This window comes from Lagopus leucura, unplaced genomic scaffold (assembly GCF_019238085.1).
Source record: "Lagopus leucura isolate 7727_CA_CO unplaced genomic scaffold, USGS_WTPT01 Super-Scaffold_100019, whole genome shotgun sequence".
Lineage (NCBI taxonomy): Eukaryota > Metazoa > Chordata > Aves > Galliformes > Phasianidae > Lagopus > Lagopus leucura.
Window position 1 is genome coordinate 8,984,823 of NW_024962273.1, and position 27,022 is coordinate 9,011,844.

Consider the following 27,022-nt stretch of genomic DNA (forward strand, 5'->3'; position numbering starts at 1 on the left):
TTAGTAACTTAATACAACATAAATATAAGTCCAGTCCAAGCAGGTCCATGTTGGTGTAAAATGGTGTAACACAAAATACGTCTTTAACCAATTGTGGTTTTATTTCTCTCCAAAGGATAAACAAAACCCCACATAACGTAAATAAGCAGAACCCAAGCTATCCACCATGGCCGCCCGACGCTGCAGATTGACCACTCAGCTTGCTCCAATGGCACTGTAGATAAAAATCAGCAGGAACTCCCTACCATTTGGATTTATTTTTATTTTTATTTTTTTTCCTCAAAAACATCCACACAGTGCTCCCAGCGAAGTCAACATGGCACTTACTTGATGCTTCCGTCGTTATTATCTGCAGTGGATTTAGTGAGGGGAGCCAAGATATTGCCAGGGATCCATCCTTCAGCAGCTGGAGAGTGGTCGTTTGCAGGCTGGTACACCAGGAACATGTTCTGCTGGTTGATAGCAAGGATCTGAACCACCTCTCCTTGATTCACACAGATCTCGTCCTCCTTCAGTGCATAGTAATCTTTAATCACCACCATGGAAGAGGTCCCATTGCACCCTCCCAAATCAGTCTGTGAAAACGGATACAACAGAAACGTGGTGAGAAGGTGGCAGAGAGGAACCTGACTTTTCTGGCAGCAATCACGGCACTTCATTCCGAGCCTAACTGCACCAGGGAAGAAGATACAAATCATCTGATAGTGTTCAGGTTAGATACTAAAGAAAATTTCTTCTGAGAAGGAGTGGTGATGCAGTGGCACAGGCTGCCCAGGGAGGTGGTGAGTCACCATCCCTGGAGGTGTTCAAGAACCATGGAGATGAGGCAGTGAAGAACATGGTTAGTGGGCATGGTTGGGATGGGTTGACGGTTGGATTTGGTGACTTTAGTGGTCTTTTCAAACTTAGTGATTCTATGATTCTACAGTAATTTGTATGGATAGAGAAAGATTTTAAGGATTAGCATGAATCTGACAGAAACCAGCTTCCTGCTTCCTATTAGATTTCGTAGCTATTCTAGCAGTACAGTACCAAGCTGTGTTCTGGTATCATGGGCGAACTACCTGCACAGAACCAAATGTGGGGGGAAAAACCCATGAAGCCAAAATAATACACACTTCATATTCTTGAATATAATTTTTACTGGAAGGTGGCTTTGGTCAATATCAGCCAACAGCTCTGTCTAAACACTGGTTTAGACTTTTAGACTTTAAACTCTTTGGTGGCTTCCGTCAATTGTGTCCAGAGTAGGGCACACACATCTGAATCACAACCTTTATCTGGCACTCTGTGATCTGAACTATTTAAACCATCAGAGTAGACCTCTTCAGGAATGGGTGGTTAATGGATATTAGGGAAGCCTGGATATTACTGTTGCCAGTATTGCAAATGGAAATTCAGTTTAGCAGGTCTGCAAATACAGTGCTGTGAAAAACTCTTGGGTTTGGCTATCCAGGGACAGGCCCTGTCTCAGCTTTCCAGCTGAAGAGCCAACTGCCTGAACACCAGAACTTCCACAGTCTGCATTCAATTTCAAACCACATTTCATATCATTGCTTCAGTCTGTTGATTGCTGTTGACCTGCTTGGCTGACAATTAGAGCTAACTTCACAGATAGCCTATGGTATGAGAAGCGGGCGATGAGATCATGTTTTATCAGATGAGTTCAGTACCTTGCTTTGTTCATACTTGTCTCCGGGCTGTTCATACCCTGTACTGCCATTGGAGGTAGATATCTTCAGGGGTGGGAGAGATGGGTTACGGCTTGTAGCCTTCAAAGGCTTCTCAGACCCTACTGGAACAGAAGAATAGGGTCTGCTGTTGGGCTGAGCGACCCTACCGGCCTGGGGCCTCAGCACTGCTGTGCTACTTTCTTTGCGTTGGTACTCTATGGGAGACTGCAGTGCTGCAAAAGAAGACAAGAATTGCTATACATTTCCAGTGACATTGCAAAGGGATATAGAGAGCACATGGGGTGACTCAATCAGAACAGACACAGTAGTTGCAAAACAAACAGGCACATAAAATGCCACCCATGGAAGCACAGGGCGTATTCATGGCCAGACAGGATGCAAACGTGTTGTGCTATACTGTGCGTGAACTGAAGAGTGCACTAAAATAGTTGCCATTTACAGCATACATAGCTGCGTTCATTGTCTTTGAAACCGCACAAACGAAACACCATAAAAATAATCCTGTAACAAAAATGGAAGTCTGAATAGGAGACTCACAGCTTATTTACAGTGATTTTTGTTTATCATCAGGAAATACGGATCAAGACCCATAAGTCTCATCTGTATATTCCCATGAGAGCTTGACTACTAAATTCTCTTCAAATACGATGCGCTGGAACTTGTCTCCCTATGGATTTTCTATATTAACTGATCAACAAGTGAGGAAATATAGATGGTACAATGATATTAATCCCAGAAGCCCAAAGCAACATCAAACAGCTTCACAAGCCTTACAAAAGACTCTGCTTGTGAGAGTATCTTTTGTAGTCTGAGATAGAGTTCACACTGGGAAAAGAAGGATAAAAATGCCAGATGGTGAAAAAATAAAGAATGTGATAAGTTTGGAGGAGAAGGGGCAAGGCTAGGACTTATGTGGAATGGGAAAGAGACAGATTTACTAGGCTCAGACTCCCATCCCCAGACCTATGGGTTTGCTTTCTACAAGTCATGTGGCTTCAGTGGCTGATTTATAGGCAGTTAATACTGTCTGTGTACATGCACCAGACTAAACCTACTGGAATGCAGAGAAACTCGTCTAGCAAAGGCAGACAGGAGGACACAGTGTCACAGCATCAGCCCAGCCAGGGAACCACAACAGAAAGAATGTCTTTCCCAACAAGAGGAAAAGGAAAGACAAACAGAAAGGCTCAGCACCACACAATATGCTCCCCTTCCAGAGAAAGGCAGGGTTCGTCCAACAAGAAACCACTTAATACTAGAGAACAAAAGACTAAAACAAGTCAAGGAGGACAGATTGCTTTTTTCCTCAAAAGGACAGACGTTTTAACAGAGACCTGTGGCAATCTGAAGGACTGCTGGCTCAAAAGCCCAAGCAGTGACTCAAGTTTATGCCACAGATATAACCCATTTCACTTGCTTACCTCAGCTGCCACAGAAAATGCTTTGGTCCTGCTGCAGACCAGCCACCAAGGAGGAGGAAGGTTAGGGAGATGTTTGGCAGTGATTTCAACAATGACGTTTCACTAGAATATGCAGCAGATTAGGCTGCAAGGTCTTTAGCAATAAGACCTGAAGGAGAATGTCTCTATCTTGAAACAACTGATGCTATCCATTGCTTTTAAAGGACACTTGGTTGAGTGTCCACTTGCGGCTACTAATTCGTTAGCTAAGAGAGGGGTTCCTGGATTCCCACCTCCTGTTCAACATGCTAGTACTCTCACAGGCTCCTGGCAAAAACCAATGTCCATGTACTTGCTCTCACAGGAAAAACTCATAAAGCATGATAAAAAAAAGTCACAGATCAATGGCATTTTTTATATGAAGTACATCCATCGGTGACATACTTTCTTTACACTTTACTCTTTACAGCTTGCTTCTTAAACGCTAAAGGAGAGAACATTCACTATAGCCAATCATTTTGTGCAGTCTGTTTCTTAAGCTTAGCAGCTTTTCTTATCCCAAAGAAAAATATGGAAAGCTTGAATATTACAGTGTAATTGCACCACATTTCACATGTATGAACTGAGTAAGCAGATACGGTGCTTTGCACATAGTTCCTTATTTGTTAGGGCTTTCCTACACAAATCAGAAAAATCAGGTACAGCTTGATCAAGAACACACAGGGAATATATTGTTATTTAGTTTATGCAGCATCGGCTCAGTGTTAGTTTAATATGATTTTGAAGACAGAAAACATCCACTTTAATGAAATGGAAAGCTAAAGAACGTATTTAAAGATTAGTCAGCTTCACAGAGATTACATCCTAAAAGCCACTTAAATTGTTCTAGACTGGACAAGCTTGACTGGATACAATACCATTTTCTTGGATCTTATTTACAGGTTTAAAGCAAATCCTTCAGCTTGTGTTTTAATATAAATCTACTTTTACTTCTAGCTTTAGAGATACTGAAGATTACCTTCCTAACCCATCAAATACCATGCTGGAAGACAGGCTACACAGGGGCTGCAAAGATACTACAGTAGAAAAACTTTCGAGAAGTAAAACTGTGTTAAATTGAAATTAGAAAACCAAAACCAAAAGCTATAAGAACTCCACACTGAAGAAAAGAGAAGCTTTGTTTGGATGTGAATTGAAAGAAATTCTTCAGATTTTGCAACAAAAAAACCCACAAAATAGAACACCCCAAATCAAAAACGTGAACACACTGTGCCAAGCCAAAACATTTTGATTCAAGCTAGCAAGTTTCACTATAGCAATTATTTATTAAAGTTTTTTAAATATAAAATGCTTTTTTAATGTAAGCTCAATTAAAAAAAAAACAACACGTTGTGACATGAATACTACAAAATAATTTTGGAGGCTTCCAAAGAAATGCTCCCGCTTTGTTGCTTCCAACAACAGACAAAAAGAGATACCATTTTTATTTTTTCCCTCCAGTCCTGGTTCCTTATTAATTGAATTTGATTCCTCTGATCATTTTTGCTGATCGTGTGTGTGCTGTTTTTTTTTGTTTTTAATAAAAACAGATTAAATTTGAAACGCAATTTCAAACCACCCCAAACATCTTCCTAAAGCAAAGCTGACATTTTCAACAGGCCCTTGTTGATGCACAGCTCCTGGGGTTACCAGGAGACCTCTGCACAGTGTCACTGAGCTGGTCCCTTTTCAAAGACCAGCTGACGCCTTATGAGGCCTCTTTCACATGTACTCTGTGGATAGCACTTCACCCAGCTCTTAATGACAGGCAGGCTGGGCTCTCCTTTTCTCCATGGGATTTTCCATGTAAACAAGAAGTTGCTGAATGCTTTTTGCCCAAAGTGACCAAAGATGCAAAGATTTTGATTCCCACTTAGTGTCACTGTTAGGGAAAAAGTGCAAAGCCCATATACATACCATTTAGGAAATCCCTTTGTGTGTCCAGGACCTGGTTGATGTCCTGTACCCAAGCCTGTTGAATTTCTGGATTAGCTGCCTGTAAAATGACTCTCTCAGACGTTTCCCGGCTCATTAGAGCAAACCTGCAGGGATCATTGTCCACGTTTTCTTCAATGACAAGGTAGTTCATCTGAAACAAGCCAAAGGAAGCATGTGTTACACGGAGCATGACTTAGCATTACTCAAGAATCAGAACAGAATTATTTGTGTGAAAAGTTCCTGAAAATAACTGAGTCCAATAACAGACTGTCAGAGCATAATCAGAAGAACTTGCCTCATCTAGATTTAGGGAGGTAAAGTTAATAAAGCTTTGACAGATATACCAGACATCCATCTGCCTTGCTCTAAATTACAATTTCTATTTTAAGGTAACATAGACTTGATTGATGAGCTAAAAATTTACTATAACCCATAAATAGAGTTAAACTATTCTTATTAAGATGTTAATAAGGTCTATCATTCCTTCAATTTAAGTGAGTGTTTACATTCTTTATCCTTCATGGAAAGAAATTACCTGTCTAGTGACAGAAAATTAACATCTTAAATGGAATGGACACTATACAAGGATATTAAATCAGATTAAACCAGAGGGAATGGTTTCAAGATATGGCAGGGGAGATTCAGGCTGGACATTAGGAAGTATTACTTTTCAGAAAGGGTGGTCAGGCACTGGAATGGACTGCCCAGGGAGGTGGTGGAGTCACCGACCCCGGGGGTGTTCAAGGAAAGGCTGGATGTTGTGTTGAGGGACATGGTTTAGTGGGAGCTATTGGGAATAGGTGAACGGTTGGACTGGGTGATCTTTTAGGTCTTTTCCAACCTTGGTGATTCTATGATTCTAAATTAAAAAAAAAGAACACTGAAGCTGCAATAGATCTTATTTCTAGTGGAAGGCACTGTCATCCGCATGTGTTTGTTTGACTTGACCACAGTCACAGATTCTCTTCCTAGAAATCTCATGGATGGGAATTTCATCTGTAGGATAACATGTCCTTTTGTGCAAGTGCACCCATAACTTTGACTTCTCCTGGATAACTCATGTCTGCAACAGTAAACAAGAACAGGCTGGCATAGCTCTTCTGCTCAAGTGGACAATTCAGGATTGACGTAAGAAGCTTGACAAGGATGTTAGTTTACAAGATGTTGTAAAAAAGAAAAAAAAAGTTTTGTCAAAGATAGATGGCTCTGAAGGCTGTGGTCAGAACATCCGTCTAGAAGAGGTCCATCTCCTGTTGCTGTATCTGTCAAGGTATAGAGAGGTCTACTCCACATCTGAATGCTGTCCAGCATTTAATCTGTGAGATGGAAGGAGCCTCTTCCCTCCCTTCTGTGGTTCCCTGTGGAGTTTATGAGCAGGCAGGAACTGTTTTGACAGGGAGACAAGGGAAGGGGTGGACCAGGAGCTTGGAAAGTGTTCTCCTTCTTGTTCTGAGCTGCTGCTCCTCTGGCTGATAACCAAAGCAAGCAAGTCAATCCTATACGACTCCAAGAAAAGAACTCGCAGGTCAAAGTCCTAAGACTACTGTTGGTGTCTCAGGCAGATGCATTTGCCAAGGCTGCCCATTTAAGTATTTTGAGAGCTTGACCAGCATCCGACTGAGCAGTGTCCAAGAAGGGATGTGCTATTTCTGAAAGCCAACTACACCTCACTGCATAAAGAAAGATTCTTCTCTAATGTAGGACACCATAAAGAAGCTTCTGTCACTATCCAAGTGTGACAGACCTTGGACAGAAGAAAGAAATGGGACCTCTGGTGCTGGCTTGGTCCTCCTGCTGGGTGGGAGGATGTGTCCAGCAGGGAAACAGCCTACATTTCTCAGGAAGTGTCTCCCAGAGAGCTGGACAACCATAATGGAAGATGGTATTAGAGCGCAACAATGGAAAGTACAGGAGCACTGCAAAAGCAACCAGAAGCTGAATCAAGGGCTGGGAGCAGGCTGGGAGTGCTGCAGGAATGCAGACTTTCAGCTGCAGTGGGGGAGATGCATGTGGAGCCACGGGGGATCCCACATTTGCTGTAGTTACTCAACAGGAGAATGAGCTGTTTGCCAAATGGAAGAAAAGAGGGACTAGAAAATTATCACACAGAGATATGAGCAACTCAGGCAGTGAGAACAGCATTACTCTAATAAGTTGTTTAACTAGAAAAGCAACCCATACCCTCGAGGCAAGCTAATTTTATTGACATTAGAAGAGATTTATTTTTCTCTCTTTATCTACAATATACAATTCAGGAATTGTTTCCTGCAGATAAAAGCCTCGTTGTTATACGCACAATAAACTGAAGTAAAAATGATTCATGTTATTTCTATCTCCAAATTGAATCATGATTTAATTCAGCAGCAGGATAAAATCAAAGCTGCTCATCTAAATCAAGATTATTATTTATTTGTAAACTTCAGGTTCTTCCTTTCTAGCTTATTACTTGGCTGAAAACTCTACAGAACACTGACTTGCAAATGAATATGCTTTTCAGCAAATGCTGCAGTTTCTGTCTGCCAAGAAGATGCCTATTATCTATTATAACAGGTTATATGGTTATATAATATGCATTATTTTATCTGACATTGTTCTCTTCTGTTTCATACTAATGAATCATTTAAAATTTAAAGCAAACACAATGCATTCTCCCACATTTTGTTTTAAATGCACTTTGAGAAGGAAATCAGTTCCAGACTGGTTTCTTAACTTTGAATGGTGACAACATTCAGACAAACCAGTGACTTCGCTCTTTTCCAGCTACAGCGAAGGCTGCCTTATTGAAAGAAGTGCAGCATTCAACCTCAGCTACATTCCAGAGGTGAATTCTGTCTTTCTCGAACAAACACAGAAACCCTTGGAAAAACAATAAACATGTTTTCCCTGATTACTTTCAGTTTTTACTTCTAATCCCAGCCCAAAACTCTGGAAAGATTATTGGAAAATTAAATCAATTTCTTAAAGCTTTCTTAATAGTTTATCTAGCTTTGTAATTCCTTATCTACATTTACTTTTTGGGTATTTTTGTTTGGTTTTGAAATAGTTCTATCACGTGCAACATCCACATTTGTACCAAGAGTCCCACCCCATCAGGAAGGGTATTTCCAGTAATGTCACATCCAGTGACTTACAGTTAGGCTTAAGAAGAGGGTTTTGTTTCCCCCACCTTTTACGATCATGCTTAAAAACAACTACTACACAGTTACTTTTCCTAATGCAGGCTTTGTAGCAATATTTGCTAACTCAAACCTATGTGTGAAAGAAGACCTGCCCAGTAAATATAGGCACTCAGTGGTTTACTTCAAGACATTGGTCTTTAACGGCTTCTGATCTACTGTAAACTAAATGCCAATGTTTTCCACAAAATGCTGTCCACCTATGACAGGACAGACCAGTCTCACAGTACAGAAAATTGGTTAAGACATCTCTGTGTGACAGTCAAGCAGAATATGCACCTCTCACTCTATTTCTTACCTTTATGCTTTTCTTGAACATGTACCCTGGTGTTAAAGATCCTTTCCTAAGCAGCTCACTGAAGATAACAATTTGCTCAAAGAGAAACACCCTGCGTTCCTTTGGTCGAGACTGAACTCCGGAGTCCTGCTCTGTCACGTAGAAGGTGTCCTGCTGCAGCAGCTTGCCCTGGGCTGTCAGCTTACCCTGAAGAGCAATCAAAGCACCAATGTTACAAATTCTGACCCCGTGTGGTCCCATGAAATGATCTTCTATAGTCTGCAGTCCTCTCGTACCAGGTCTGCCAAAGACAACATTGCTGACATTCACTTACAACCCCCAAGTTGTAACCTGTGGGGTTATAACCCACAAGTCCCCTCCTGGATGTTCTAGGCTTGGAGAGAGCTGATAAGCTGTTAGTGCTTGGTGACTTTATAACAAACAGAACAGTCTGGTTCAATGTTTATTTTGCTTTGACAGCACAGATAAGATTCAGGCTTGCAGAAGCTTTTACAGATCTTGCATTTTGAAGAAACAACACCTTTATTGTTGCAAGTTTAGGATGACAGGCATATCACCTACCTCCACCTTTGAAACCTCACCAAAGTATGCAGCTCACCACTGTAGAAGGACAATTGCTAGGTAAATAGCTTGAGGTGGGGCTGATTGTGGAGACAATCACAGAAAGACAAAGCACCTTTCCTACCCTGGCTGTTATTAAAGTAAAACATACCTCAAAGCCTTGGAGGCGACCCAGGTTCATCATATCATTGCAACGTTTTGGTACAAGGCACATTAACTCAACTGCTTTCTGTTAAGAAGAACAAAGGTTGCATTGGTAAAAAGGGTCCCTAAAAGGAAAGTGTCAAATAATGAACTTCAATAGTGTGATCACTGCTAGAAGGTATTCATGGCAAGGTCCTCGTGTACTTGACATCTACGGTAATGTCTAAAAGAGAACTGTGCCTTCATCTTGTACTTCTGTCTTGATCTAAAGAGAAATACCACATTTGGAGTATCAGCAGGACCTTCAGCAATTGTCAAATACTGTGGTTTGCATTTCTCCATATAAAGAGCACTTAGATATTGCAGCCCCACTATCCAAACCATGAAAACGTACCTGTATTTCAGAGCACTCCAGACCAGCTTTTTCACTGTACCTCAGGAAATCCTGGAGAAAGCAGAAACGTTTGCATTAAGGCACTTCAGAAAGAGAAAAGAGAAGATGCCAGTTTTAAAAAAGAAGCAGCACAGTCACTGAGTGATTTTTCTGTGAAGGAACTTGTTGGAGACGACAGAGTGAGGTTCAGACCTGCCTAATTTTGGCTATCACCTTGAGACACCTAGGGATGGATATTCAGAAATGCTGAGTAATGGCATTGTGGGTAAAGTCGGCAGAAGCCATAGCAGTCAGACTTGGGGAAAAAATTACCATGGATTCCCCCAATTTTCAGACCAGAATATTGTGTAAATATTCAGAAGAGAGATATTCAGAAATGAAAGCTGCAGTGTTTATTAGAAGAGTATCATTCAGCAGCAAAGAATGGCTTTATCAGCACTCTTTCCTGAATATGTTGCAATCTCAAAAGTTTGATTGTGAGTTTGCTGTGAAATTTCAGAGGCTGAGAAGTCCTATTTGAAGTTTACAGAAATATTCTAACAGAAAATAAGGAATGTCTTCTGATTATCCCTGGTTACAAACAGCTCTCACAGACGAGACCCTCCTGCTCTCTGGCTATCTTTCACAGGGCTCAACCAATGCATGCTTACATATAAACACTCTTTCTTCCTAACATGATGAAGTTACTCTTGAATTAAAACTAAGGCTGATTGAAAATAACAGTGTCCAAGATACAGTGTAGTCCAAACCTCATCTTTCCACTCACCTTGAGAAGGAGCTGATATTTAGTTATTCTCTGAATGGGTTTGATCAGAAAGTCACTGATGGTCAGCCGTTGGTTTATTTCCTGTTGAACCTCCTAAAAAGTGAGGATTAAAAAACAATTGCAAACAAGCACAGAGTAAAGCAGAGAACACGATAATATGTCTCCGTGGAGACTTATTTCTACAGAAAGCTGATCTGTTCTTAATCTTTTGTTTGCAAGAGTGAATTTCAGAGGATTTAAAAGTCTGGCATCTCCTATCTAGGCAGGGACTGGGTAAAAGTCATGACCGAGCTGGAAGATATTTGAAAGCACAAGATTCCTTCCCCCCTTGGAGCTGACAGTGCTGCAAGGCCTGGAGACAGCTCTCCCCACTGCAGCAGGGATTTGCTCACAAACAAGTCCTACAGAACACGCCTCGTGCCCTTGGGTGAAACAAAACAGCTTTCTCTATTTAAACAAGCTTCCTTCACATTACTATCTAAGGTTGAGATATTATATGTGTCTCGTCCCAAAGACTTCTCGAATCAGACAAAGTTACTGGAAGTTTATGAGAGGCACCACCCAGCTCCAATGACTTTTACCTCCTCGTCTGTAGATTACAGATCAAAATGTCTGTTTTATTTATTTTGGACAGAATTCAATGTATTTGTGGCACTCCGAGGATGACAGTGAGTGCTGGATGAAGTAGTTATTAGAAATTAACAACATGAGAATTTGAGACAAATGGAAGAACATTTTTCCCCACAGTGCAGACTTCAGCAGCACTCACAATACCGACATCATCTGGAGTTTGTTTTAGACAAGCCTCACAGGTTACGGCATAGTCTACTAAGACTCACAGCTGTAGACAGCAATAACGTATAATAAGCCATGCTTACCTCAAAATAGGCCTCGTACTCAGCTACTATATATTCAGATCGTGGCTTGTTTTGGCAGTACACCACATACATGTGTAATCGCCGCTCCTGTGAAAGCAAGATGCACAGCAGCCTGGTGAGATATCGACTGCTATTCTGTTCTGCTAAGAAAAGCTGGCATAAAATTGCCTAGATGTTCTGCTTGGTCATATTCATTTTTGGTTTAATCAAAAATGTGCTGATATGGGAATGTAAATTGGCAACTGGTTCTGTTCTACAACTCTACCCTTTCAGCAAGGCAAAGGTTGCCTTGGTGGCAACCACTAAATTAAGAAATTAATTTCCCCCCAAAAATAAGAAGTCCATCAGAAGCTGATGATAATGTCTGGGGGAAATCCAGCTGCTCACTGAAGATGCATAACTATAGGTTACTTTATATCAAGTTTCAAATGCTAAAGTATCCAGCTGACACAAGCACATGTTTTTGAAGGGAGTCATCACACCCTAAAGGATGAGCAGACTAAAAGATAGGTAACCAAATAAAACTTACATGTTTAATAAAAAGCTGTGCTAAACGGTCATGCTCTTGAAGACATTTTTCCAGTTCAGCCAGGAAAAAGCTGAAAGAAAGGATATCAACATTTCCAACACTTCAGAAGACTTTTTTAGGTCGTCCCAGCAGCAAACCAGTCATTCGTCAGTAATACATCAACGCAGTTTTAGCTGTGGCATTCAATAATAAATGAAAAGAGAAGCTTGGCTTCAGCCCTCGGTGGAGGCATTTCTAGAACAGTGAACCAGAGCTCTGAAATATGGAGGTATTTTCTTGAAAACTATCCCCTCTTCTTTACTGTTACACTTACAGAAGTTTCAATGTTTTTAAACTGCCAATGATTACCTAACTGCGTTCTCCCCTGGGAACTTATAAAATAGAACTCTTCTGTGTATCTAAACATTTATGAAAACCCAACTGACACTTTACAAGGAGTTCTCAGTTACACGAGCAGATAGGGAGCACTGGTCAGCATGAAAGAGACACAAAAGTTTCCACCTGAATAAACAAATCAATACAGGCATGCTCTGTTTTACACTTATTTCTCAGTATGCTACTGTTAGTTATATTTATAAGCACAGCCTCTATCTTGACCTGCACCTTTGGTAGGTGCCTGTTTGAATGCTTAAAAGTTACATAAACGCAGTTCAGCTAAATTTCAGAAACACTGTTGTTACTCTAACTGGTAGGTAAACTCTGATATCTCCATTTCCACGATATTCCCTTTTCACTGCAGGATTTCTCTCCCAGATGCCTCCATATATTTCCCACAGTAGTCAAAGGCAGAGCATATACCAGCAACAGTTTGGTCCCAAGAAATCCCAGAATCTCAAAAAAGATGCACACTGAATATCTGTCCCAGCAAAATGTCTCTATGGCTGCCATCAGCTACAGCTACTTTCATAACTCAGTCTTGTATGAAAGTCAAATTCATCTGCATTTTAAGCAGACTTCTCGACCTAGATACACAGAACCAAAAATAGGGACTCTATGTGTTACAGAAAACTCATATCATCACACTTAAACAATGAATGACACTGGTAAAAATATTCTGTTGCTGACATAAACTTATTATTTTGTGAATGTTTTTCTGACATTTTTTGGTTTACGCTTGCAAGAGCTGTTGTCAGAAGCAGACCATGTGAGAGGCACCCAAGGAATGGGTGATGGCAAGGACACAGTGATTCCTTGGTGAGGGATACATCCAGAGCAGAAGAAAGACAGTGAGGCAATGTCCTTAGGAAGTAGTGCCCTACATTACCTGCTAATGTTCACTTAAAGTCAACTCAGATGTAAGGATACTGCATACCCCAATCCTTCATGAACAAATGGTTAGAAAGGAGCTTAAAAACGAACCAAACCAACAACTTACTCTTTGTGCCAGTCATAGATCTGGTGAATATTGCCAAACACTATCTTGTCTTTTCCTTTCATATCTTCAGAAACTCCCTTTTCCTCTATTCTCTTCATGAAGCCCTTTAGGATTAACAATCAGTGATTAGTAAAGGGTTTATATGAAGGGGGAACATAATTACACTCATTTTGTTCAAGGAAGTAAAATTTTTATGTCTTTTTTTCTTTGAATATCTCTTTATTCTGAATATCTGCAACAGTTTTACAAACCTTTATTAGATGTCACTGAAGTGACAAGTGCAATTAGAAGATAAAAATTAAACAAAAGTAGTTGATCATGCTCTTGGCTTTGCTGGTAAGAGGCAGAAGCCAGATTCTGCACAGACAAAATTCTTCTATTCATCACCATGAGTATTTTGTGGGAGCACAAAGCCATGCAAAGAGTTTAAAGAGTCACATGAACAGGATTTCTCACACCTCCTGTGAGTTTCTTTTTAAGTCTTTGGAGCACTGTGCTCCTGTCAGCTCTGCCAGTGGAGCATGATGTAAACAGAAGATAACACAAAGTCCTTCAAGTTTGGAAGCTCTCGAAAGCCGCTGTTAGATGGGCTGATAATCCTCCTTGGAATAGTGAATGCCAGAAGCATTCCCCAAAGCCTACTTCAATCAAGTGCCTCCAGTGCTAAGTACTTGCTAGGAATCAAACCAGACTGTGCATGTGGGTTGTCTCTGGCAGGTGATCCCTAGGGATCAGCCAGCCGTTTGCAAGTTCAAGCTCACAAAACCGTGACTGTTTGTCAAAAAAATGGCAAAAAAAAACAACCCAAACTCTCTAACAATAATCCACTGGCCACACACACATCTCAGAGCACATCCAAACCCAACCGTTGGGGAGGCACTCAAACACAGGACCGTAGTCCAGGTGGAAACTCAAGTAAAGTACGTGTTACCATTATAAAATATTAATTTGAAGTGAAGCTCACTGCATGACAGCAAGAATGGAACAAAGTAAAAGGAAAGGGCATAAATTATTCTCCACCACTGCTCTCAGGGCTGCTCTAGAGCAGGAAGCTGTTTGTCACAAGCAGGGTGGGCCAAGAAAAACCTTTGCACACTTGAGTTGAAACCTAAAATATAACATTTGTTAGATGGAAACAAAAATAGTTTCCAAAGGCATTTCTTCTTGTTTCTGTCAACATGAGAAGGGGACCATGGAAGCAAAATAAGGCAGTTTGTTTCTCATGCTGTATTTTTTGTTTTTGCCACTTTTCAGCATGCTGTTTGATAGAGGGAAAACATTCTGCGCAGCAGGGGTTGCTTCAGCTCACCTCCACAACAGTTCCCAAGTCTTTGACGTAATCTTTTTCAGTCTGGACCAGTTCATTTAAGACAAACCTAAATTAAAATAGAACATAAATCTATTTGACCATGCTCCTGGATGTTATAGTTTGCTACTTACCACGTATCACCTCCCAGCAAATATCCCACCAGCATCCCAGGAAATGCAACCCAACTCACTCTTAGCTCAGTGGAATGAAAACAACAAAAAATGTCACAATTCAGGACAGAGTAGTTCCAGCACTCTTATCTAGAGCATATCTCCTTTGTCCCCTCTTACATACTAGGTCCCCAGGCACAACAAGGTGTCTGTATTTTGAATTACCTCTCCCTGCCCTCCTGTCCTCTGTGCAGCCCTTCTGTTGGCAGTGGGGACACTTCCCAACCCATTTCAAAGCAAGGAAGAAAGGATTTCTTGCCCCAGTTCAGTTTTCATTTAGAAGTTTTAAACACTTGGAAAACAAATACCCCACCCTGCCTTAACACAGAGCTTAATCTGTCAGACTCAGTAATGTGTGTGGGTGTCTGGTGATTTACATTTATCTGATAATCCTGGGTAGGCAAGTTAGCTAATGAAGGTCTGATGCACACAAACAGCACTAAACTAAAAAAAAAAAAAAAACCCTCTTTTTTATGTCAAACTGCCTAATCACATCATGTTCCTTTAAGGACAATTTCAAAAGTTACAGCTTGCTGCAGACAGTTTTCCTCTCATTACGCCAATACATGGATTTGGCACATGACAAATAAACTCCATCTGTGCTTGAACTCGCTCCGGCAGCAACAAGGCTAACAAGATAGAGGAGTGCTTTCATGTCTAATATCTCTCCCCTCACATCAATCAGCAGGTCAGCCCACTTGAAGAGATAGGGCTAAGGGTGAACAGTGCTAAGATAAAAGGAAAAAAAAACCACAGGCTTGCTTTTGGCTCCAGTGCAACAGCAGCTAAGGTGTCCCCTGCTTGGATGGAGCAGAGGAGACGCTTGGATGTGCAGCAGGGAGAGGTCAAGCAGCTTCTCCTTCATGTAGGAGTGAAATCCAGCCCCCTGGGCAGAGGCCACGGCTGGCAGCGGTGATGCCAGATGCTTGTGCTCTCTTCATTGTCCTGCCAAGCTGCGTGCCTGGGTAGTAAACACAAGCAGGGCAAAAGGCTGCTCTTTGGCAAGGCAGCAGCATGCATCCTGGATGAGCACGGCCCATTCCTCTGGCTGTAGGAGTACAGCTGGCCAAAGCCTGCTCTAAGAATGAAGGCAGGGGTAGCACCCAGTGCTGCAATGATAGGTGGGCAGGTGTGAACCAAAGCTTGCTGTGTCAACCACACGTCTGCCAGGTGAACACACTAAACCTCAGCTGGTTCTCCAAAGTCTCTCTGGCATTGGACTCTGAAGGCAGTCCCAGATTTCAGGTTTCTAAGACGTATGCTGCTAAAACATTGAGTTCCCTCAATTGATTTGATAACAGAGAGCAAAGCCAGGCGGGCAGTTATGTGTTGACTGCACAACAGTAGTTAAAATGGCATTAAATACAGCAAGAGTCTAGCCCTCTCACTTCTGAATAAGTTCCAGCATCTGGATATGTTGGTAACCTCACATTAAATCTGCAAGAGTAATGGACAGTAGATGATGGATGGCTGGACTCAATGACCTTAGAGGTCTTTTCCAATCTTAATGATTCTATGATTTTATTAGGACCACTGTCTTGCTGCTCACAGAAATGAAGCAATCAGGGCTGATGGCTACCTAACACTGAGGCTAACTGCCGACACATGCTGCCAGAGGCAGGAAATTGCTGCCCATGCCTGTGCAAGGATTCAATTGCTGTTTTGTGGGAAATGGGGGTCAAAGCTTGAGTTTGAAGCTGCCTAACATGGTTATGGAATTAAACAGTGAGAGACAGAGCACAGACAGTGGGGAGCTGGAGAGAAGACAGATGCCTTGTGCTGAAAGCCACTAGCAGGTGCTCCCAAACATCCTGGCATTTCGGAAATCTGGATGGAGGCAGCCGCTAATTACACGAAACATGCTGCCAGTCCCTCTGCCAGAAGCACTTCGAGTCAGAAATGTCCCCGTGCTTACAGTGCACTTACAGTGGCAAGGTCTCTGCTCTGCAACACAACCTGCAGTTAGCTGTCAGTTATCTCATGAATGAAGGCCTACCAGAAAAAAGCAAGGACTTGAAACAGCATCTGTCAGCCTGCACATGAAGGTATGCCATAATGATGATAAACACTGAAGGCACAAGTATTATTTTTGTTGTATTTATGGAAGTGTATAAATATGTTAAAAAAAACAACCTTTTTAAGCTGTCACCCTTTCTTTCCTCTTCCATCACTAGGAACACAGAAGTTTCATTTTCCATATGAAACTTACTCTTCAAAAGCATTTTCCCACCACAAATGCTTCTGAAAATGCCCCTTCCTTCACCAATGCAAAAGAACATTATCTCACTCACAAAGTCCTCATGGGCTCTCAGCACTCTTCCTTGAGGGTCAACAATATATGCCCCTTCATGTAATGGTTTTACCTCTGGCACCTCTGTAATTAAGTCAAACACCTCAGTAATTCCACGTGTAACTGCCCAGAGGCTCCTACAGTAACATGTATTGGCTATCTGGGGAAAAAGCTGTAAATCTTAAAGAAGGCAAATGAGCTTCCTGGGTGCAAAATGCTTCTCTGAAGTATTTTTGCAGGTTAAGAAGAAACAGAAGCAGCAAAACACAGTTTTATTCCCAGTTCCCTCTTGCTCGCTGACTACAAAGTATTCTTTCCATGCAGCCACATGTCCTACTTGGGTGCATATTTCAGAAATCAGAATCAACAAGGGAACTTACATCCTGCCTCTCATTGCTTTGGCTTTTTGTTCCTCTTCAAGGTTTCTTGGGGGAGTTGAAGGCGTCATTCCTTCATTCAAGCAGCCTGTGGCATCTTTTAAGCTTCCTCGGTAAGATCCTCCTTCAAGGGTCTAAAAAAGCCCCAAAAAAAGATAGAAAAAAATTATTATCCTTGAACTCCAGCATCAGTGTTACCTCCTGTTTCAAGTCAACTCTGCAATCAACAGTGCAGTTTAAAACCCAGAGGAGCCATAATTTCCCATAGGACGTAGTGAGACAGGTTCTGATACAAACCCTCCTCCCCCAAACATAGCATTAAACCAGAAAAGATGTCCTTTTGCCAGAAGGCGCAAAAAGATGTTCCAGTAGCCCCAGGATGAGAAATCTCTTCCAAATTCAAAACAACCTGAAAACATCCCAGTATCACAACCAGACCCAAGGTTAGGCTACATGTGGTCGGTCTTTCTCTGCCAAAGACTGAATAAGAATTCCTAGCAGCAAAGTAAGACACAAAGTGAAACAAACACTTGGGTACATAGTAACATTCCACGATGATTAAAGTTTCTCCCAAATCCCTGGAAAGTAATTGCAGTTGACCCAACAGCACATATGGGAGGGAGAGGAAAAAAAAAAACCCGCTGAAAATACATATAACTGGGTTAATGTAATACTTTTAATTTTTTTAGTCTCTCGATGGACTAAAACTATTCTGAGTAAATTTTCTGGGAATGTCCTTCTCAGTTTCCCATGCACCAAAAAGATCTTTTGCCACTTACTCTAATACTGCACCCTCTGAACACAGACTACCATCACGTACGAACATCTCAATCAAAGAGGATGCCAAAACCCTCAGAAATGAGTCACTAGATAAAGTGGCTTGCACAGTTACTGTATTTCAATGATCATTGGTTTCCTTTGTGTTGCTTTGGCCCTCTCCATCCTTCCAATACATGGAAGGAAATAAACCTTGTACGTGCATCACAAATCTGCTTTAATCCTGATTAATCAAGTGAAACACCCTAAAATCAAGCATTTAGCTAATTTTAGAGGTCCTGAGACATGTAGAAAAAGGAATAGCCTTTACATTAACATTCTGAATCGTCTGGGGGAAAACTTAGGAGAAGCTAATATATGAAACAGGATATTATTCCTCCTCCAATAGACATGGGACCACACATGCAGAGTGTGCAATACTGAAACAGGGTTAATAAAAGCATAGCAGATGAAGGTGGAAAGCAAAGAAACCAGAAACAGAGGGAGACTGTAAAGCCCTTCCTTAAGGCCATGTTGTTTTCACAGTGCTAAACTTACCAGCTTACTTTTGACCAACTGTTCTATTGCACTGACAAGATCCGCAGCAGTTGGGACATCAGAGGAGCTCTGCCGAGCAGCTAGCAAAGAAGAGGACTGCAAGACACCAGGGTGCAAAGGAGAAGTTAGCAGGATGAGAAGGGGACGGGAAACCAGTGGTCAGTGAAGCAGCTTCTGAGATGGGAGAAAAATGAATGCAGAAGGGGAGCAGGAGGGTTAGAGTCACAGGCACAATCAAATGAGAGAGTTTTGCTGTATCAACAAGCATAGAATTGCCAAGTCTGGCTGCACATCCCTTTGCAGCATTTCCAAGGCCAGGAACCAGGGAATGGCATCAAAGAACTGAAGTTCATTTGCAACCAGCTTACAATACACTGAATGTCTGTTGGCTTCTCCTTCCATGGACATCTATGGTCTTACAGTCTCCAGAAAATTGATCTTCTTACTGCAGATGTAAGAAATTACCCCCTCCCCCATATTGAATAAATGCAATAAGTGAAAGTACGCATGGAATTACAGGGGATAAAATCATTCTTCCCCAGTTCCTTCCCCAAAGACTAACTGCAACTTCACATGAACTCCTCAGACGACACCCTGCACTGCAACTTCAGCCATCCAAAAATCTGTATCTTTTCTCTTCCCTCTCTGCAATCAGTGTAGAGAAAATGCCCTTGTGTACTTCATCCATCCTAAGTACTCGGTGCACTCTTTGGAGATGCTGACTTATCCTAGTGACATCAATTTCACTGCTATATCTCTGCTTGTTGGTCACAGGTATTCAATTTCAGGTATCTGATCTCATGCAACATTTTTGGACATCTTCACATTCAGACTGATAGCTGCCAGTTGTACAAACCCCCTGACATGCCAAGACATCATTACAGTGATGCCAAAAACCTTCTCATGCCCAGTGAAGCATGGCATCCTTGCATACTACTCAGCTTCAGCTTCAGGTTTGTGCTCTACATGGGGTGCCCTCTTAGCCCATGTAGGTCTTTGTCCTAAGAAACCTCAGTCTAAAAAACAGTACTCAGATGACAGCTGTAGGAATTGGTATTTATTGGTATTTGTTATCCCACCTGTATGAGTGTTTATTCCAAACTACTAGCACTGACTAAAACTCTAAACCTTTCAGCAATCAGCTTTTGGCAGGCAGACACAGACTAACCATGGCTAATTCTTTAAAAAATCTGCACTAGAATTATGAAAAAGCTGATTCATCTCTCAGCCGCTTGATAAAGGTCTTCTGCAGAGCACCTATTTCAGCAAAGTCATCAGGCAGGTGCCAATGAACAAGAGATCAAATAGTGCTGGGGAGTAAGTGGAAAGGTGATGGCAGGAATTAGGCAGTGGGCCATCTCTTCCAGCAGCCCTTTGGTGAGTGACACAGCCTCAGGACACAGAAAAGGCAAAGGAGGCTAATTTTAACCAGAAGCTTCATGACAGAACAGGAAAGAGAACAGCCTGCCCCTTGTAGTCTCATCTTTCACTCAAATAATACATCTAATCAACAGTTCTAATTACAACAACAACAAAAATTACAGGTAATCAGGCTGGTAATTGAGGAATTAGGCTGGTAATGCAGGAAACTCATACAAATGGAAAAGCTCAGACAGAAGGTTTCACCTTCAATGCAATGGGCACGTCTAGGATCAAAAAGGCTGAGACAGAGATACTGGACAAACACGTTGACTGTACTGCCTAACATAACCCTTCTTGCTGGAGGAGTCCAACTTTTGGGGGCACTGAGCAGCTGTTGCTCTCACTTATTTTAACTGAAATTGCTCAGTATCTCTGAAAAGTATAGAATGGCAGGATTTTAAAGGGAGCACAGGTGCGTTTGCTGCCTAAAAATCTTTCAGGGTGAAGCAAAACACTTCTGTGATGAACGAAAGAGCCTGGTTTGTGTAGGGCACATTGAAAAGTGGCATTTCAATTCCCTATTGAGTAATACAAATTTTTAATATGAAGATCTATGATAATTTTTGGTTATGCGCCTCCAAGAGCAGTGAGGCATTGTCACTGTTCAAGAAAAGAGTAGACGTGACACTGAGGGACATGGCTTAGTGGACATGGTGGGAATTGGTTGATGGTTGGACTAGATGATCTTAGAGGTCTTTTCCAACGTTAATGATTCTGTGAACTCTGTGATCTGTGATCACTGCTGTCTTGCACATGGGCACTGTGGATGTCCCTCCTGTACTGCTTCTTCCCCAACCCACAGGCTGTACAAACAAGCAGTAACAGGACATGCCCAATATCTAGGACCAAGTAACACAGTTAAAGAGCTTTTGGCTCCAGACTGGCTCAGACATCGCTCACGCGGGGCTTTGGTGCCAGGGAGTTAGGAACATAAAGCGAATAGGGGAAGAAAAAGAGAACAAAAAAAGGTCTCAGATGCATCTTGTTCTATTTCATCCTCTCTTTTAGGACTGAGTGAAGAAATAGGATGCCAAAATGCTCTATAAAGCTCTGACATCTGGAGAGGAAAACAGTTTAGTTCCACAAGATTGGTGCTGTCAGAAACATTTTTACAGAATAGTGAAATGACGCAGCGTGTTAAAAAACAAAAGTAATGACCACAACAAGAGCAGGGTTTTGCTGTTTTGTCTTGTCTGGCTTTCTTTAAATAACAACCCCCCAACATGTAGCTAAAAGCCCCAAAGAGCAAGCCAGGAGCTCTTGTGCTGGGCACGGATCCACCAGAGCAGCACTCGCAGTGCTCAGAGGGCAGCAGTCTGCACTTCCAGCTGCTTCCTTCTGGCCTCGCTGCCACCATCATGTTGTAACATTTCCTGACAGATTAGCAGTGAGCCCCGAGCCCTTTCCTCCACCACTCTGCTATGTGAGTCTCACAGTTGTTTGCTCCAAACTCCTGCCTGAACCGTACCCAAGAACATTCTGGGTTGTTGTGTTTGGGTTGGGTTTTTTTGTGTTTTTTTTTTCTTTTCTTAACATTTTATTAATCTCCCCTATCCTTGCTTCTTGGCATGCAGTAATTACAATCAGAGGATAGAGATACAGAAGTGTCAGTGCTAAAAACAGATGCCAGCAGGAAAGCAGGAAGCAGCTAGATGGGGGGATCGATTTCTGCAAGGGAGATGCCAGCACTGGGAATGGGTAAAGAGCACACGCACAGACAGGACCTGTGCTATCTGAGAAACACTTTCATAACCAAATTCACAGATTCTCAGCTCAAGTACAAAACAGTAATTGAAGGACTCTGTGAACAACTACACCATCTATGGCAACAAATTCCTGATGTAATGCTCTACAGACCCAAACTAACAGCTGAGAACTATGACGGGCAACATGGCACTCAAAGACCAAGGCCCTCTGCACTCCTGAGAGAAACTTCAGGTCCCTTGGGAGCTTCTACACTAAGTGGAGCTGATACACATATAACCCAGAAATGCTGAATGATATGACTGGGTGGGATTTCCCACCTGAAAGTTTAAAGCAATTGAGAGCTGAGGTCGTATGGTGAGACAATCACACAGAAAGGTTAGGGTCAGGGTTGTGCAGAGCACAAGTTATCTAGCTCTTGGTAAGGGTGGTATTTTGGATTCAGGCAGACTCCATCCATCACCTGTCCTTTTCCTCAGGCCCAGGCTGCCATGAAATACCACTGCTACTGTGACTTCCAGCCACTGGCAACAGGATTCTATGATTCTGTGACTCTATGACACTTTTGAAACCTATGTGGAGAACATGCACAATCAGCCTGAGAGGAATTTCTGACCCCACACAACACAAACACACAACACCTGTCATAAAATGAGATAGCAAGGCTAAACTGCTCATCAGGCACTATTTGTAAATATAGAAAGGTATCAGGTTATGATTCACACACAGATGTCTGTTGTAAACACACACCTAAGCCCAGACACTGGAAGACCTCCGTGAAATGACTATGAGACAACTACATGAAAAAATGCTTTAAGAAAATGTTTAAGAACAGCAAATTAGTACAGTAAGGGAGGTCTTACCATCTCATCTTGGGTTGGATCATTGTCAAAAATCTTCATAGGAGGAGGAAGAGGTGTGTGAGATTCTTCATCTGGCTCATCTTCTCCCCAGCCTTTCTTGCTCTTCTAAGAAAAATGAAATAAAATTAGAGGCAAGTAGGGGATTCTTTTTATCTTTTTAGACATTTGATCCCTACCACCAGGCTTTGAGTCCACTAGTAATACTAAAACTACCTCAGTATGGCAGTGAAGAGAGTTGTAGGTAATACCAAGTATCATAAAAAAGAAGCAATAAAGATGTATGGTCTTGCCTGTTAATCCTTGTGCACTGCTTTTTTCAGAAAATATAGGTACTGTGTGAGATAAGAGCTAAGGCAGTTACATCTGTCTGCATGCTGACAGAAAAACATTTTCTAATTTAAATGAGAACTCGATGTACAGTTTTCAAAATGTGTTTCTCTATTTGCTTTCAGTTCGTAACCTCTCCATTTTCTGCCTGTGATTCCACATTTATCAGGAAAGAGCCATTCTAGCAAAGAACATGCCTGCAGAGAAACTGCAGCTACAAATATGCAGCTGGTTTAACAGAAATGTGGCTATTTCTCTGAGTGTTCTCTTTCAGTAAGGAATTACACTGCCATAGCAGGAGAAAGGTGATATGAACCTCAGCAAGGAGTGATAACAGCTGCTCAGAAATAGCTTCATTTCTGTCTTTGGCAGATTTCCAGCAGGCTATTAAAAAAAGTCTCGTTAAATGATAACAATAAATGCAGACTCTGAAATGTTCCCTGTGTATTACATTGTTCTTTGGAAGACAGTGCTGTATGCAGCACAGCTTTAATCCATTTAATTTTTCATACAATTCGCTGCTCCTTGTAGACCCTAAGCGAGCTACATTCGCTTAAGCATGAATCACCCACCACCATCAGAGATTCTTTCCTGCAACAGACACCAACACCCACCTCATCTGCGCTGTCTCCTTGAGGAGTGGTTTCATCTCCAGTCTTTGGTGAGCCGAGGTCAAAACTCTTCCTGCCATCTCGCACCTTCTTTTGCTTCTTGATGTTGCTCTCGGCCTTCCCACTGTTCAACCGGCGCACGGGGCTCGTCAGCCATTTCTTCAGTGTGTTGGTCGAGCGCTTGGGGCCGGGAGAGCTCTGGATGGAGTTGAGGGATGGCTGGGGCTGTAAGTTGGCCACTGAATCGGACTTGCCCCCGTTTTCATTGGAAGAGACCGAATATGCCTCTGCAAGAAAACAGTGCACATGACGGATTAAAACAGCCCCTCTCCTGTTTCCTAGCTCACATCAAACACTTGGCATTCCTCAACATGAAAACACAAGATGCTTCGATGGAAAATTTTGTGACCTCTGAACATTGTGTAATCTTCGTTGCATGCCAGAGAGGAATATGCCATGCAACATGCATCTTTTACAATCTTACACACTTTACCACACATCTGTCCTTACGAAAGGTCACAGGCAGCACAGTTACCCAGTTTTTGATGAGAGCCTGAATTTCATGTTCAGTGCTGAATTTCTCAGCTTCTTCTCACAGATTTCATTGTGAATTGCCAGGAAGAAGCTAGGCATGAAGAGCAGATTACTACAAGAGACCCGAGAGCCACCAATACTTTGTCAGGTCATGACGACATAAATGTTTCTCAGTCCTAGCCAGACCCAATAACATTACTGTTGGTTTGACTGCATATTAACTTTTGAAGGTTATTTGAAGCACCTTGAAATTATCTGCTTTGTCCCTGAAAGTAATTTGTTAGAAGACTTCAAACCTACTCTAGAACTATGAAATTGAAATGAACAATTACAAAAGATGACAAATTGTTCAAAGGAACCAAAGGAAACACCCAAGTTGATACAAGGCAGGCTTTAAACCAAAGATTTTCATTATGTCCTATGCAGGAGACTCTGCTGAACCATATCCAACTGTGATTATCAATACACATGTTCAGGTCCATGCCTTGGAAATGGGACAACCTCCCTCACCCCCCGAAGCAAAGACCAAAAATGTGCCAATATCAATAAGTCTTTAGAAACAAAGCAAACAAGTTGCTGGAACATTTCTCAATTGCCCTTTAAGAACAAGTGTCCTGCTCTCACCTTCCTGAAACTGTGGCAAAAGCAACTGCCTCCCCAGGAGCAACCGGGGACCATGACGTTTTATTTCATTCAGCTCAAGAAGAAATCACTATTTATTTTTACAGAATTCAGAAATTGTCACACTCCCATAAAGTATGTCTCATATTGTACATCAGAAAGCAGTCATCTAACATTACTGCACATTTTTAGATGCTTATCTCTGAGTCTCCTAACCAACCCAGCAGAAAACAAAAACATGAGTTACAGCACACGAATGCAGCCTGGTGCATGCAGTCACTTTCAGTCCAACAACAAACACCATTGCGGATATTGGGTAATGCACATGCTGAGGGAGAGCTGCCCTCCCAGAGAACAGTTGCCTATTCTGATTTAGAAGCCAGCAGAGATTGCAGCCTACCTTGTAAAGTGCAGTTCCGAGACATCACAACTAGACAGCCTCAGTCAGAGGTCAAACCAATGATTTATTACGTATCTGGCATCAAAAATCATGTACTTAGAACACGTGCAAATAACTGTAACCAAGTAGAATAAGTCAAAGTCCATTTCCCTGAGAGCAGAAAATACACTTGTCTGTTTTCTGACAACGGGAGGAGCTGGAGTGAGTGTGCCTGGGAAGATGGCAGATCCCAGGAAGAGCTGCTCAGATCTTTCTGGTCCACTGCTTTCAGACATTCCTCCATCAGGGCAAAGCAGGAGTCTTATCTCAGAAAGGCCTGCTTTCAGCCAGCTCCTGCTGATATTCTGTGAATGTGTAATAGCGTTAAATGAACGAGCGCGAGATAATATTTGTCTGTGGGCAGCTTATCTTCCATTCAATGGGCTTCAGATAGCCTCCTGGGGTGGGCTCCACGTGATGCTCAGGCAGTTTTTCAGCACACCTTGCATCAGCACAATTCAGGCTCTCAAGACAGTGATTTTGAGTGCTTGGGCAGCTCATAGAGTGTGTGCACCTTCACCCTGCTCTCCATGCCCCCAACCAGAAAGTCCTACAGCAATGGGAGCTGTGCTGCAGGCATGGAAGGAGAAGTGCTGAAAGAGTTCAGGTAGGAGGTGGAGTCACTGTCCCTGGAGGTGTTCAAGAAATGTTGAGATCTGGCACTGAGGGACACAGTTAGTGGGCAGGGTGGGGATGGGTTGATGGTTGAACTAGATGGCCTTAGAGGTCTGTTCCAAGCACAATGATTTTCTGATCCTTTTGTTCACCTCTCTGCATGCTGTCCCTTTCAGGGATGTAATCTGGGGAAGGCACGTGTAACACAGACTTTGTGGGGGAGAGGGCTTAGGCAAGAGGTGGAGTGAAAACGTGGACAAACTATCTTCCATGTCTTTGTTAATTAATGCACAGAGAGGCTTTTACTATATCCTGGAAGCAGCATAGCCCAAACTACAACTTTGATCCAAAGGCACCTTGTCAATTTACCTATTAGTAATGGAAGGGAGCTGATAGGAGGTGAAATGGAGTCTGATCCAACCCCACCAGCCCAAGGACTGTCAGGAACTCTCCACTGCCACCCAAGAAAAGGCAGTAGTGAGGCAGAAACACTCAAAGTCCCACAGCTGGCCAACAGACTACCATCACCAATTGTAGGAATTTTGTCTGAAGTTTAACCTACAACCAATAATGATCTCCAAACTGATCGCCAGGCTTCCAGACCAGCAAGTGAAGAATACTGCCAGCCCAAAAGTTTCAAGAAGCTTTGGGTAGTGAGGAGTGTTACACAGTGAAACAATCCTACTTGAAGTAGGCTTGTGACTTTCCTGCTCAAGGTCATGGCAATGGTAATGGAAAAGGCTATTTACCAGGAATGGCCTATTTTCCATACCCCTAGGACTAGGCACATGACCCTAGCAAATATCAAGTCTCCTTCACTCTCCCTGCCTGCTGCATGTCCCAGCTCACCACTGTTTTGGATCAGGGAGGGAGACCTGGGCTTGGTTGGCCATGCAGCAGTTCAAGGCTGGACATGGAGACTGCCCTAGCCTTGTCTTCTTTCTGGACATGAGTGTGCTCTCTAGCTGGAGGACAGGCAGGGAAACAGAATGGAAAGGACATATGTCTGCTACCCAGACACCATGAGAACCTCCAGCGTTGGGTGGCTCTGCTCAGTACCCAACACTTGTACAAAGCACTCCCACCTCATTGTCTTATTCCCCACCATGAACAAACATGTGCTGTCCAAAAACACACACCTACAATCCATACACAATATTCATAATCTTTCCCCCTCCCCCGCCCCCCCAAAGGAATTGCCAATACGGCCATATTCTTAAATGAGTCACACTTG

General features: G+C 42.3%; 1 protein-coding gene across 9 annotated transcripts in view; it reads right to left on the reverse strand.

The window, feature by feature from the left end:
• Window positions 1–27,022, reverse strand: part of KALRN (kalirin RhoGEF kinase) — a 450,273-nt gene that overhangs the window by 23,009 nt on the left and 400,242 nt on the right. For 7 of the 9 annotated variants that reach the window (XM_042877574.1, XM_042877576.1, XM_042877575.1 and 4 more), the window contains 14 exons: window positions 23,583–23,866; window positions 22,642–22,746; window positions 17,342–17,472; window positions 14,502–14,568; window positions 13,193–13,296; window positions 11,818–11,887; window positions 11,289–11,375; window positions 10,411–10,503; window positions 9,645–9,695; window positions 9,258–9,335; window positions 8,546–8,731; window positions 5,051–5,222; window positions 1,674–1,906; window positions 77–575 (listed from right to left, as the gene is read on the reverse strand). In XM_042877574.1, coding sequence (XP_042733508.1) covers window positions 324–575; window positions 1,674–1,906; window positions 5,051–5,222; window positions 8,546–8,731; window positions 9,258–9,335; window positions 9,645–9,695; window positions 10,411–10,503; window positions 11,289–11,375; window positions 11,818–11,887; window positions 13,193–13,296; window positions 14,502–14,568; window positions 17,342–17,472; window positions 22,642–22,746; window positions 23,583–23,866 — 1,913 coding nt within the window. In that variant the 3' untranslated portion in view covers window positions 77–323. Of the gene's footprint in view, window positions 1–76; window positions 576–1,673; window positions 1,907–5,050; window positions 5,223–8,545; window positions 8,732–9,257; window positions 9,336–9,644; window positions 9,696–10,410; window positions 10,504–11,288; window positions 11,376–11,817; window positions 11,888–13,192; window positions 13,297–14,501; window positions 14,569–17,341; window positions 17,473–22,641; window positions 22,747–23,582; window positions 23,867–27,022 lie in introns of those variants that run through there. The other 2 variants (XM_042877581.1, XM_042877573.1) reach the window with 2 other exon arrangements.